Consider the following 15,346-nt stretch of genomic DNA (forward strand, 5'->3'; position numbering starts at 1 on the left):
AACTTGAAAAAAATCATAATTTTAACGAGCCAGTTGATGTTGTCATTTTAAGTATCTTCCCAATTAACTAATTTATTCTTTTTGTGCTGTACACTGCATTCTGTCAGAAGACTAGCTCAGTTTAATGCATTTGATTAGCCTAAGGTACTTGTCTGAATTAGAACATTAGATAGATACTTAATGTCCAGTATAACCTACTTACACTGTGCCTGCCTCTGACTCATTCACTTCCTCTCGTGGGTAATAGGTTTTATGCAATGTATTATGACTCCTGTTTTTACTCGTTATATTAAGCACTAAACTTAGACTACATATAGACTAAAATGAATGGAACCCATTTTCAACCAGTTTAGTGTAAAAACGTCAAATCAAACTCATATACATTCCCTTGGATTTACAATACCTTAGGTAGGCATTTGTATACCTTAGGTATACAAATGAAAATATTGGTGCCTTCATGTTTCTCAGAAGGCAACGCCCTACTTTAAAAAAAATCATAATACCTTCTAAAAGGGGTGAAGTAAGGAAGCATATCAGTCATCAACTGTAAGTGCTCTCATTGTAATGGATCTGCTATAGCGTGATCGCTATAGCGTGAAAGAACAGTGCTTTGCCGCAGCCAATATATTGCTTAAAAATGCATATTTAATATAAGTAAATTTGTTATATTTTGTTATTTCTGATTCAGGTTTATAGCTATGATATAAAATGATTTTCTGTTATTTTAAAAAAGTGTTCCAAGTTATTGTAATATAATCTTAACAGATAATATATGCATTTGTACACCTCAAACTACAAGACACTAATTTTCAGAAGCCACTTAATAAAAAACAGGAATATGTATTTAGTGTAAATCCATGCTATTATATTATTTGAGGCAAAATAAATAGGTTCTGTTACGGACACTCTAGTTAGTTGCCTAGTAGTTGAGATTCCCAGAATTAGTCATGTGAGTCTATGAATCATTTTATTTGTAATAAGTATAATCAAAGTTGATAGTATCTTAATGCATTTTTATAAGATCTGCATATGGAGAAAGTAACCTATCAATATTTGCCGTGTTTACAGTTCTTTGATCATGTGTAAGAATATGGTCTTAGAAGAAAGTATTTTGAACTCTGCATCTGATAGGTTGGCTATGTCTGTTTTGTTTAGTTCTTTTTCTTAGGTTTTTTTCTGTTCTTTCATTTGGGTCATATTTCTTTGTCTCCTCATCTCCTCAATTTGGCAGTCTTCCTGTGTTTGTTTCTCTGTATTAGGTAGAGCTGCTTTGATTCCCTGTCTTAGTAGCTTGGCTTGTTGTAGAAAAGCAGGCCTGTAAATTGTGTGGGGCAGAGCCTTAGGTAATTGCCAGGGTGGGGCAACCTGTTTCACTGCTTTGTGGCTCTGTGTGGAGGAAGGGCTCAGAGAGGGAACAGAGCCCCTGGCTGGCTTCTTGAGGTTGGCCCAGGAGTAAGCCATATCCCAGCACTTGCTTCTTTTCTAGTCACTTCGCTTTCTCCCTGTGTGCTGCTTGTGCCCTTCCAGCTGTTGCCTTTGTGCTGAATCCCAGGAGGGATGGGTCTGTGTAAGTCCTAAGTCCATGCAGGCCCTTTAAGAGGAATCTCCTGAAAATCCAGCAGTTTCTTCCACCACCCCAACACCCACAGGTTTTTACAGCCAGAAGTTATGGGGATTTATCTTCTTGGCATTGGAACCCTGGTCAGTGTAGTCTGGCCTGGGGTTGGGATCCCTTGCTCCCTAGGTATCCCTCCCAATTTTATCCACCACACGTGAATGTGGGACCATCCGTGTCACAACTGCCACTGCTGCATGTCCACACCACACTGCCTCTCCACCTGTCTCCACGTCTCTGCCCCTGTTACCTTCTGAATGAATGTGGCTTCTTTAAATCCTTGGTCATTGGACTTCCATTCAGCTCAATTTCCTGATGGTTCTGGGTGTTATTTGTTTTTGAAATCTGGTTGTAGTTCTTCCTGTGGTTACGCAAGGAGGCAAAGTGTGTCTACCTACTCCTCCATCTTCACCAGAATTCCCACTTGAATGTAGCTTCTTTAAATCCTTGATTGTTGAACTTCCATACAGCTTGATTTTCTGATAGTTCTGCATGATATTTGTTTTGCAATCTAGTTGTAATTTTTCCTGTAGTTGTGCAAAGAGGCGAAGCATGTTTTCCTACACCTCCATCTTGACCAAAAGTCTGAATATACATTTGTTTTAATAATAAATTTATTCTTCTTTGTTATATTATTAATCGCAAATATATAAGAATTTTCAGATTTCTTGTAGCATAGGTAGTAAATTGGAATGATTTTCAATTAACAAATTGACTACTTTCTATTGTGTTATGCTGGTTTACTCTTTCATTGTTTAATAAAGACCATATTTGTTCATTCTTTTTTTCCTCCTAAATTTTGAGACTTAGCTATTTGATAACAAGGATTCATGTTTTTGCTTTAGGTTTTAGAGTGTATAGAATTTTTTAAATGCAAGATAAATTATTTGGGAATGAAAACAAAAATATGGTATGATCACTTATTCATTGAGCAAGTATTGAGCACCTGATGTGTTAGCCACTGTTTTAGAAGCCAATGTAAACCAGTACTTCGGGTTCATTTAAAATTTTGGTATTAAGTTACCTAATCTTTGAAAGTAAACAAAAATAAAAATTATTCTGTTCTCATTACTGTTGCCTACTTAATCTTTAGGTAGCCCTTTAAGATGGAAAGATAATGGGTTTTAAATCAGCCGACTTGAATTCTAGTTATGGTTATGCCAATTCTGTAGCATAACTTTGATCTTCCTGAACTTCAGTTCCTCATGAAAACATGGAAAACAGAGGTTGGATCATTTATGCTCAGGGGTCTGTACTTAATCATGGAGAAATTTAGATCAGAAAGCAATTTATTCATATTCATAAAGTCAGATCAGTTATGTTCCCAGCTATCCCTCCTTAGCTTTCTTTGCTGTCTTCTCTTCCTTTTCCCTTCCTGTAATTATTTCAGTTAGAGGACTCAGTTCGCTGATTTTTTTCCCTCTCTATTCTGTTCTTATTCCTTAGGTGAGCTAATTAAACTTAATGGCTCCAGACTCATATGTTTGAATGTCCCCACTTGGCTATAAAATGAGTGGTTCACCCCTGAAACAGAACTCTCGATTTCTATCAGAAAAACAACTCATTCTCAAGTGTCTCCACCTTTGTCAATGACTTCACCTCACGCAGAGTGCTTAGGCCCCCCGCCAAGAAGCACTGTTGATTCTTCTCTTGCCCCCCCCTCCCCGTAACTCATTCAATCCATCGGCAGTTCTTGTCATTTCGACCTTTAAAACCCTGACCACTTCTTACATCCTCTATCTCTCTCATCTTAGTCATACCACCATCAGCTCCTTCCTGGAATATAACCCTTTTTCTTCTCGTGCCCTTCTGTAGCTTGTTTTTCACACAGCAACCAGAGTAACTCTCTAAAAACAAGTTGTATAATGTTGTTTTCTTATTCAGAACATTCCTACAGCTTTCCACAAGACTCTACCATGTCTCACAAGTTCTCTGCTTTGATGCCCGGTTTTCCTTCTCATTCATTCCCCGTGAGCTGTGCGACTCTTTCTGTGTTTTTCCAGCTGTCGTAGCTTGTTTGTACCTTGGCCTTAGCAAATTTGAAGACATTTTTTATTTCCTTTTCCTGAAGTGTTCTTCCTTCAGACATGTATTGTTATTCACATGCCTATATCATTAAAATCAGAAATATTTTGGAAAATGTATATTTTTAAATCTAACAGCTCACAAAAACCTGGTATGGTTATGGGTATGTAACTCTATGTTTAGAACCCAAAGATTACTGTTAATAATTAACAACAATGCAAAAAAACCACAGAAAGGATTTTGAGGCCTGCCGAGTTATAGAAAATGCCATTTGTGAAAAACATTGATATAAATCTTTTATGAATGGACTCTGAGTAAGTATTTCCATTCATTATTAGGAAAAAGTTCTGGGTAGAATTTGGCAATGTCCTTGGAAGTTATTTCAAATGCTCATATGCCCCCAAAGGATCATACAGAATTGCCACTTAGCTTTAACCCAGGATTATATGAAAAAGACATTCTGCCTTGTTATTAAATAACTGCTTTTTTAATGGAATATGCATAGGCAAATGTTAGAAAATATTCTATAAATTTGTGAAGTATGATTGGGGAAATATTCAACCATACTAATTGTATATATTATTGAAGGCAAAACTCAGCCGTTTAGTATTAATTGGCAATTATTTACTTTTACTGGCACAGTTTTCAGACATTGTTGGCTATCTTAAAGTAAAATTGATTTCTATTTCTATAAAAATAGCTGACACTTGTAAAATGCTGAATAGCCTACAAGTGTTTATACACATTACTTCATTTAACCCTTGGAACAACCTCGTATGAAGTAGGCACTATTATCCCTGCTTTACAGATCTGGAACGGGGAGACTTGGTTCATAGGACTTCCCCTGAATCACGTAACCTGTAAACGCTATAGTTTGAATGTGGACTGAGGTCTTCTGATCCCGAAGCCAGAGCCCCTTCCACAACATAATGCTTAAGTTGAACAAGCCAGATGAGAACTGGTGTAAGACACAGTGGTGTCTATCTCTTAAGAGTTTGTGAAGGACTCTGTGTTCCTTGTTGACCCGAGTGATTGATTGACTAGAGCTAAGTGTCTTATGATGCTGAGCAGTCAGTATTTCAGGAACCTGACTGCAGTGGAGTCTGCTTAATAGGACTGTGAGATTTTCATTGTTTCCTGGCAAAGTCATATGAATTGTTGATGGCAGGAAATTGTAACTTATTTTAGTCGTAGGTTTGTGTAAAAAGGTTCAGTGGAGACTTTGATTATTGTCTTTATAGGTGTGAGGGCAAAGCAATTGCACCACATTGACATTCTTTTCAACCTAATGACAATAGGCATTTGCTGCCTATTTCCAGTAGAACAACTCTTTCGAAGAATAGACTTCCAAAAACATCAGAATCTATGGATTGCCGTTTACTAAAAAAATACAAGTATTAACATTAACTGAAGAAAGCTCACTATCGGTCTAGAAATTAGTGAAACTGTTCTCTGTACTCCACCCAAGGAGAATTTTACACTTTAGTTTGTATTACAAATGATCCTTGCCAGTTCTTTTCAACAGTCATTTTCCTAAGAAATCATAGGTAGCAAAAACAAGTGTCTTTTTTTCCTATTAAATAGAAAAATGTAAAATATTTCATCATTTTAGAAACTAATGTAAAAGCTTAATTTTAAAAACTTTTTTGAAGGAAAATGGTGATTAGATTATGGTGGATAAATTTATGAAAAAAAATAGTTGAATGCCATCTTGTGAAAGACACTTGTGTACTTACTATAGAAGATATAAGGGAAAAAGTGTAAGAAAACCCCATTCCCTGTAGCAGCTCACTTGACAGATGACAGAGATAATACACACACACATTTGTGTTGAAAATTAGCTGACAGTATAAGAAATTACGCGGTAGGCACCAAGTGGTAGATGAAGACAGCACGTTTTGGAGATTGCCAGTGATTATCAGGCTTGCTTTCCTGAGGGAGCTGTGTAGATAAGAGTAATATTCTTGGCGGAAAGGCTGTGAGCAAGTGCCCATCAATGGGAAAGAAGCAAAACTAGTCCTTGAGAGTAGAAATGAGGGATTGGGGTGCAAATAAAAGTTGGGGATGAGATTAAAAGGGGCCTTGAAGGAGAGGATAATATAAGAACTTAACACTCAGAATATTTTTTCTTTCTTTTTCTTTACTCTTCACCTGAGGATATACTTTATTGATTTTTTCGGGAAAGGGGAAGAGGGAGAGAGACAGACAGACAGACACATTGATGTGAGAGAGAAACATCGATCCATTGCCTCCCATACATGACCTAACTGGGGATTGAACCTGCAACCGTTTGGTGTATGGGATGACACTCCAACTCACCAAGCCACCTGGCCAGAGTCAGAATAGTTTTTCACATTTAAATTGCTATGTAAACAAAACATGTCTAAATTTTTTAAGTGTGTGCTTTTGCATGTGATATATTATCTTTTACTTTTTGGCTCATTTTCTATTTAAGTCCATTTATTCTGTTATATTTATCATCAACAAAAAATAAAATATATTTGAAAATATAACAGCAAACAGCAAACTTCTGAATCTGTCACAGAGGATATTTTTTCTTCATCTTCAATGACATAACTAGCAAAATCTTTACTGATATTAACCAATACTTTTGTTTTAAATTGGAAGATTGGTCTTTAAGTTAAATGTGGAAAACTATCAATTCAGTTAGGTTCTTTCAGTTCTACATCGCAGTCTTATGCCTCTTTTTATGAAAATAGCAAGTTCTCCTAGGGAAGGATGGAAACCATTAGCAGAGCCTCAAAGAAATAACTTTCCCCCTCTAATACAGATGAAAATATGCAGCTAAAATATGGAGCTGAGAATCTTTTCTTCTTCTGAGTACAAAATTTCATAAGACATTTTCCTGTTTGTTCTTTAAGGTATAGACAAACTTAAAACGCTTTCCCTATCCATTTATTCTGAGACGGCTTGGCTTTCCCTCGGCAGTGTGTGAGGTTAGGCTGTGTCAGTGGGGCGCGTGAGAGCCGCTGGAGATGCGCCACCGGCGGTAGAGAATGGGAACTGCCACCTGCAGCTTGGAGGTTGAACCATTACCCCCTCCGTCACCACCCGTTTTCTGTACTGCGTCTGCACTTTGCCTTCTTTAAGTTACTCTCCCTTTCAGCCTCTCAAGCCCGACCACTGCTGTCAGCAGTCTTTTAACTGCTATTTGGTATAGAAGCTGTACTGGTCTCTGCTGGCTCCCCTGGTTCTGTTTCAGTGCTTGTTTTCAAAGCTTGACATTTAGTTACTTGAGGGATTCTAAAGCAGCTTTTGAAGGAGATTCCCATAGCAACCGGTTAAGACCCTGGTCTTACTTAACTTTTCAATAACGCGGCTATGTTAAGGGCAAAGCAGGAAAAGGTAGGACGGCTTGGAACCTGAAGCAAACATGTATTAAAAAAGGAGAAAAAGCCTTTAAATCTCAGATGGCTATAAACAGATGATAATGAGGATTCTGTGTAGACTGTTAACACTTGAAGAATCTTAGAGAGGGCATATGGGATTTCAGTGTACTCTCTAACCACTTTCCGGTAGGTTTGAATTTGCCTGAAAATAGAAGGTTACAGGTTTTAAAAAGTTACCAAAAATAATCTCAAATGACCAGCAGCCTTTTCCTAAGTAACTGATAAAGAATACTCTTGGTGTTCCTGCCTCTCATTTTGCTGTCCCTCCTCCCTGATGTCCAGCATTAATGGTACTTTAATAAAGACCAGGTTAAACAGACCACTGACCTGCACCAGCGCGTTCCGTAAGGAAAGAGTGTCCCACAAATCACCCTACAGCTTTGAGCATTGCAGCTCTCCTCCTCACAGTTGAGCTGTCCAGTTTGTTTCTCTCAACTTCGAAGTTTCTTTTCCATCAAAAAGTGAAATTTGGGTTAATTACGCCAAACACACGATCTTTGGTAGAATCTTTTTTCCACTTTTCAAAACTATTGAGTTATAACCCTAATTAACTGGGGGGTGGCTCTCTTGTACTGTGTTTAATGCTCATATTGTACAAGTTACCAATAAAGAGATATTAGCAACAAGAATTGTCACTGACCCCTGACACAGGGCCTGGCGTGTAATAAGTGCCCTGTGACTATTTCTTTCTTGACCCAATGATGAGTGAATGAGTGGCTAACATTAACTGCTCACCACCTGCCATGAATAAGGACTTACTGTGCATTCCTCACGCATCCTCACGACAAACTGCACACCTCAGCACGTGTCTTTTGCCAGTACACCCCAGCTCTCCTTTCTCAGGTCTCCCAGAGGTCGGTGCCTATCAGGTGGATGCTGATCAACCAGTTACTGCTTTGGATTTTTGCTGCTTGAGCAGTTTTGCATTTTCTGGAGAGTGTCCTGTGTATACACGTATAATGTGCCCAAACATTTGTTTAACTAATAAAATAATAGAAGGAGTCATAAGTTTGTATGATCATAAGTAGATATCAAACAGTAGTTTCTGTTTAACTTTGGAATATGTTACATTAATTTCTCAACACAAACCAACTTTCCTGTTTTTTTCATAAAAATTGATTGGTGTTCTTTGAAGAAGCATGACTTAAATGCTTTTACCTTTGGATTCAAGGCGAGCCTTAAAAGTATCCTTTTAGGTGTTATACAACAAACACACGTATTTGATATTTTGTGCTTTTGCATACTACTTACATTGTATTTTTATATATGTAACATATGACATTAACATCTTAGAAATAAAATATATTTTTCTCTGGGGATATGACAGATTTTGTGTGTCTCGTACAGCCTTTCTGTAGAGTGTGAGTCATGAGGAAGGAACTTTGCCGTACCACTGTCTTTTCATCTAGAAATATGCCCGGCATCGGTACATGTTGAAATTAAAAAGCGAGGCTTCGTACAGCGTGGTGACCATAGTTAGCAACCAAGAAAAAGCAAATGCTTTTCAACAAGAAGCTTATTGGGGTTTAATTTCCTATGTAATTTAGTGATTATTCTAGTTAAATTAAAATAGTCATTAATTTTTACCGACTAGAAAACTAGATCTTATTTTTGGTTTCTTTTCTTTCTTCTTTTTTTTCAGGAAGAATCCTCAGCACAAGATAGAATACAAACACAGTACACTTCCAGGTGAGTAATTTTACTTCAGGAAATTGAAAATGAAACCTTCAAATGAATCTCCTATTAAACCTAATTACAGTTTCTAGTTGTTAGGATTTTTTTTTTAATTTCTTCTGTGAATTTGTTGTATTGCTCATTTTAATGATTTTTCTTAGATTAAAAATATAATTTTAACATAGCAAATGTTTTCTACAATCATTGTATAACAATATGTATTTGTTTTTGCATCTGTTAGGATTATTTTCTTTGTAAGTACCTGAAAACAAAATTTCAAATTGGTCTAAATGGTAAAGAGAACTTACTGACTACTGTAATTGCAAGGTCCAAAAATAGGGCTGCATTTAGACATAATTTATGCTTTGGCTCATTAATATTTTCAGTAATGTCACCAATGACCCAATTTCCTTCCATCGTTCTGTTTTTAGAGGGGTCATTATTACCCTAAGACTGGCTTCTCTCCCCACCCTCATTCAGCTGCATGGATAAGTACCCACTTCTACATCTAAGGAGAGAGAGAGAGAGAATGAACAACTCTGACTCTAACTATACCTAGGAAAAAATCATAAAATTCAGTGTTTTTTACTGGCTTAGATTGCATTCTTTTGAGCCATTCACTATGGCCACTGATGAGCCTATATCAGCCCTGGGACCAGGGTAGAGTCACCTCCTTGAAGAGCCACAGGGATCCCCAATGGAAACTGAAGTTTTGGGGGAAGGAGGAGGAGGGGGAATAGTCACTAGACAAGCAACATCAAATGTTCTTCAGTCCTATTTACATCAGTCTGTTTTACCTTCTGTTTCTCCTGCTTCTGACCCCTGTTATTTCTTTCTCTTTAACAAATTCTGGCTTCTTTGCATCATTGGCAGAGACCAATTTAGCGCTCGGTATTTCTGCCCACAGAGTGAGAGAATAAAATGCATACTATCCAGGCTCTGCCCACAAGCATTTGTATGTGTACAAACACAACCAGCTTGCAGCTAAGTGATAAAATAATTCAGTTCACCGCTGGAAATTCCACTGGATATTTCTGACTGAAACACACTTTCGGACTTCAGTAATCCAGACACCAGTGTACTCACGTTATCTGAGCTAGTGTGTGTGGAGTCTATATGTTAAATGTTAGGCTTTTTGACTGATGCCGTATTTAATGATGTAGCATTGATGGTCGTTAACTTCCTTTCCAGCACCAATATAATAGTACTGATTAAAATATATTTATTGGTGAAGTTTAGCAGTGTTCCATGAAAAGAACATTTGACACATCCAGGAATCTTCACAGAAATAGGAACCACTCTCCTAAACACCATCAATATGTATCATACGGCATAGTTAAAAATACCTGAATTTTCTTTGAAAAGTCTCTTTGAGGTAGTTTCTGTATGAAGAACATATTTTTAGAAGAATTAATTTTTTAAGAAAATCATTTTATTTCATTGGAAGGACAGTTTTTAAAAAAGTGTAGATACTGTTACACAGCAGTTTAGTCTTGTTTTTTAATGTACTTTCAAGGGTTATTATGTGTCAGTATAACTAGATCATCTCTTCCTACTCTAAAACCTATAAATTAAGGTATCTGGAGTATTTCAAATATTGATTTAAATCTTAAGGTCTTATATTTTTTAATTAGCAATATCTGACACAGATTTCTAACATAGTTATTTTCTTATTTCCAAAATCCTTAAAGTCTAACATTACCCAAGATCTTAATCTTATTTATGCACTGGTTCATTTACTCACACACACATGATATGTCTGATAAGGGAGCGGAGTTACAGGGAGACGGGGAAACGGGCTCTGGCTCTCCCTGTTTGTGGTGCGGTGCTCTAATAGGGGTGTCCAACCCGTGGCCCATAGGCCATATGCGGCCTGGGACGGCTATGAATGCGGCTCAACACAAAATTGTAAATTTACTTAAAACATTATGAGATTTTTTTTTCGTTAGTGTTCATGTATTTATGTGTGGCCCAAAACAATATTTCTTCTTCCAGTGTGGCCCAGAGACACCAAAGGTTTGGACACCTCTGCCAGGTCAAACCCGGGAGCCAAGAGAAGGAGCCTTTGGTGCCGGGGTTATCAGGGTACACTGGAGGTGGGGATTTTAAGTTAAGTTGGTCTTTAAGGTGGTAGGAATTCAATCATCTTTGTGTCATCGCTTGTGGTAGGTGGGTTTAGTAGACATTTAGTAGACGAAGTGAAGAAATAGATCAATCAAGGACATTACGTATAAAATGGTACATTGTGTTTGGAGTTAGCAGGTGGATCGGTGTAACTGACATGGAGTCTCTCTAGTCACCGTGGGTAACACTAGAAGGATGTATTGAGGCCAGATCGCACAATGGAAGCTCTCAAAGGCTAGAACACAGTTGGGGAGTCATCGGCAAGTAATGGTGAGCTAGCATTCTACCCAAGTGAAGCTGGTGATGATGAACAGCCTGAGTTAGTGTGCAGAAGCCTGCAGATTAGTTAGGTCATTGAACAAAGGGCCAGAACTAGGCCACCACGAGAGTGCAAAGGTGGGATTCGATAAAAGTGAGATTTTAAGCAAGAATCAATAAGATTTGCCAACTGAGGGAATGGGGATGACTCGGGATTATAGTACAAATTGTCGGGAGACTGGGGATGACATTCACATGTAATCGAGAGCAGAAGGAAGGACTGGGTAGGTTTTCTAAAATTCAAACATTGGAGTGGAGTGTCATAATCACGTAATGAGACAACATAACAATATAATACCATATACCAAGGACTATAGCGTTTCATGGTATAGAATAACTACATTAAACTCTTAATATTTAATTTCCGATTTGTAGCACTCCTGAAACATTTCCGTCTGTAAGGTCCTCCCACATATGTCACAATTTATGTAGCGTGTTCTGTTCTTGTAGGTGTGACTGCCCTCATCCTTTAAACTTCTTGTATACCTAATTGGTTTAACATTTCACTTGCTTTCCCTACTTTTACTAAGTGCTGTGGTTTTGGCACAAGATATTGAGCCCAAGAGTAATCAGTGCCAGGGAATTTTTATCTTATATATATTGTTTTTAGTTACCTTGCCCATCAACAGCATTTAAAAGAAATTATCTCTAGCATTTTATAACCTGATTATTGGAGACATTCTTTCTGGCTCTCATTATTATGTAATATGCATTATTATTCTAGGCGATCAGTACCATTCATGGTTGAAAATTTGGAATGTTATACTAATAGTAATTATAAAACTTCTCTACTTCTGCAATTGTTTGTACACATGTCCTTATATATATGTTTTTTCTTCATAAGTAAAACCCAAAAGATCTAAAAAGAAAGTTCTTAAGAAATGTTAGTGGAACTTAAATATAATTGTATAAACTGCTACTTAGTGTGGAGAAAACTAAGAGGCTTTAGAACATGAAATAGGCTGGAGCAATAGTACTAAAAAAAAAAGAAATAAACTTCATGTATAATACAGTAGATCAGAATTATACAAACTGCTTTTTCAGAACTAAAATGTGAGTATCCAGCTAGCAGCTTGGTACATTAGAAAGATGAATCTTTACTTGTTAAATGAGGCATTTAAAAAACTGCTTATTCTTGTAGTATGTAGTAAATTTTTATCTTTAGAGATACTGGCCTAAATATTTTTTATGTAATGAAAATTAGTACCCTAGTTCAGCGATTTTTAAACTTTTTTATTCTCATTGCACACGTAAACTAATTACTGAAATTCTGTGGCACACCAAAAAGTATATTTTTGCTGATCTCACAAAAAATAGGTATAATTTTGACTCATTCACACTGGACGGCTGTTGTTGTGTTGGCTGTTGTCATTTTTTAATTTGACAATCTAAGGGAAAAGAGGTCAGTGCCCCTGACTAAATAGTCATTGCATGTTTTAAAATTTTTTGTGGTACACAGGTTGAAAATTACGGCCCTAGTTAGTCTTAAAATTTATTGGAAAAGAAAGGAAGATAAAACCTGAGGAATTATCAGTGTTAAGCAATAAATCTGCGATGGGGCAGCTGTCAACTCGCACACCGCATATGAAGTGCAAGCATCACACAAGGTCATATTAATCAGAAGAGTAACATTTGCTTCTTTAAAAAATTGTTTATATCTATCAAATCATCATTTACATTTGATGTTTACATTTACACATTCGTGTTTCTTTAACTTCCAATAGATTTCCACAGAAGTAAATAGTGCGATGCCATTAAAATAGCCTGTATGTAACATCTTCTTGTATTACCATTAGCTTATTTGAAATATAACTATAGAGTGTGTCTGGGCAATCAGAAGTGAGCTTGTTTTTTCTAAATCAAGGTGACTTGTTCACCTTGAGTTTATTTTCTTTCTCGTAAATCATGCTATATGAGTGAAAAGCAAGGACCTACAACCTAGATTACTCTATCTAGCAAAGCTAATTGAAGGGCGGATAAAGTGCTTCCTAGACAAGGTAAAGCTAAAGGACTTCATCATCACCAGGCCCTGATTATATGAGATGTTAAAGGGTCTTTTTTAAGAAAAAGAAGATGATCAAAACTATGAATATTAAAATGACAACAAACTCACAACTCTAAACAGCTAAACCTAAAAAAACAAACTAAGCAAACAACTAGAACAGGAACAGAATCATAAATATGGAGATCATTTGGAGGGTTATCAGCTGGGATCCGGAAAGGGAAAAAAGGGAGAAATGGTGCAGGGATCAAGAAGCATAATCTGGTAGGTAAAAATAGGGGGATGTTAAGAACGGTATAGGAAATGATGAAGCCAAAGAACTTACAGGCATGACCCATAGGCATGAACAAAGGGGGGAATTGCTGGTGGGAATGGGAATACCAGGTGGAGGGTGGCAAAAGGGGAAAAATTGGGACAACTGTAATAGCTTAATCAATAAAGCATACTTTAAAAAAGTCAAAAGAGACACATAAAAAAAGACTTTGTTGGGTGAGGGGGATGCACAACCACATAAGAACAACAATAACTGGCATCAAGAAAATTACAAATATTCGAGGTGAAGGACAGGAAGCCTTGTGATCCTCTGAGGGAAGGGTGTGCCAGGCAGCAGTAATGGTGACTCTGAAAGCCCTGGAGGCGACCATGCTTGACCTATTCAAGGAGCAGCAAAGGGAGGGTAGAAATGAACAAAGAGAGTAAGGATAACAGATGAGATCAGAAAAGCTATCAGTAGGCCAGTTCTGCAGGGTTTGGAGGCCCAGTTCTACAAGTAAGGACTTTTAGATTTTATTCAGAGTGAGACAGAAAGCTAGTGGAAGGGCTTTTGGGGGCTTCTTTGTAAAGAACAGACAGGAGTGGAAGCAGGGAAACCAGTTAGGAGGATATTGGAATAGGCCAGGAAGATGATCGTAGCATTGGGACTAAGGTGTTGGAGTGGATATGCTGAGTAGTGGATTATTTTGGTGGTAGAGCCAACAGGATCTCTTGACATAGTGAATGTTGGGTTTCCAGTGGGGGATCTTCAAGGATGACCTTAAGGTTTCTTGCCTAAACAACTGGAAAGTTGGAAAAGTCATATACTAAGGCTGGTAAGACAATGACTACATTTGGGTGAAGCAACTCAAGAGCAAGAGCTGTGTTCTGGAAATGTCAGGTTTCAGATGGCTGTTAGTCATCCAAGAAGCAGTAATACATAGTTAGTCAGATAAATGAGAGTCTGGAATTCAGGCATTAGTCAGGGCCTAAGATTAAATTTGTGAGCCCTGCCCAGTGTGGCTCAGTTGGTTGGGTGTTGTTCTGCAAAGCGAAGGGTCGCCAGTTCAATTCCTGGTCAGTGCACATGCCTGTGTTGCAAGTTCAGTCTCTGGTCAGGGTGCACCGATCAATGTTTCCCTCCCTCTATTTCTCCCTCCCTTCCCCTCTCTCTAGGTATAAATAAATAAAATCTTTTTTAAAAATGTTAAATATGGACATTTAGCATATAAACCTGGATGGACTCACCTAGCCTGAAACGTGGGTCCTCCAAGATTTAGAGTTTGGGAAGATAAGGAAGATCCAAACAAAGGAGACTGAGAAGAAACAACCAATAAAATGGAAGAACAACCTGAAGTTGTTTCAGCTTTATGTATATTTTTTGTAAATATGCTATGAAATTAAATGAAAGAAAACTCTTGTTTGAGCTGCCATTGGTTACATGCACACACTCATCACAGGGATCGTCCTTTGCCATTCAGCAGATTTCCAGGTAGAATTGCCCTACTTGTTTCTTAAATGCTCCTCATCACCCCAGTGTCTCTCACTGCCTTATTGTAAACCAACTCTGTTGCTCACTGTGGAAAGAATATAAAACAGAGGGGCGAGGGAAGAAATTAATTTGGAAGTAGAAGAATGCTACTATTATAAAAATAATAATTAGAAATCTGTAAATTTAATGGCCATCTCCATAGTAATCTTACTTTTCGAGTGAACTGTAGAGCAGAATAGATTTATAAACTAAACTTTCCAAAGTATGTAAACTTGTATCTTCTCACTTGATCACAGTCCTTGTGTGTCGATCAGGTTGTGCTAGGTTTGCATGATAATCCCCCAATTTCAGTGCCTTACACAAAAATGAGGTGTATTTCTTCTTCATGTTCCAGCTGCGTGTTGGCTGTGGCCTTGGCCCAGCTTGGAGTTCAA

The 15,346-nt window shown here is 37.5% G+C and overlaps 1 protein-coding gene across 5 annotated transcripts in view; it reads left to right on the top strand.

Annotated features, from left to right (window-relative positions):
* Positions 1-15,346, top strand: part of APLF (aprataxin and PNKP like factor) — a 117,203-nt gene that overhangs the window by 70,411 nt on the left and 31,446 nt on the right. For 4 of the 5 annotated variants that reach the window (XM_053924159.2, XM_053924157.2, XM_053924158.2 and 1 more), the window contains one exon: positions 8,693-8,739. In XM_053924159.2, coding sequence (XP_053780134.1) covers positions 8,693-8,739 — 47 coding nt within the window. Of the gene's footprint in view, positions 1-8,692; positions 8,740-10,719; positions 12,134-15,346 lie in introns of those variants that run through there. The other variant, XM_053924156.2, reaches the window with a different exon arrangement.

Source organism: Desmodus rotundus, chromosome 5 (assembly GCF_022682495.2).
Source record: "Desmodus rotundus isolate HL8 chromosome 5, HLdesRot8A.1, whole genome shotgun sequence".
NCBI classification, from domain to species: domain Eukaryota; kingdom Metazoa; phylum Chordata; class Mammalia; order Chiroptera; family Phyllostomidae; genus Desmodus; species Desmodus rotundus.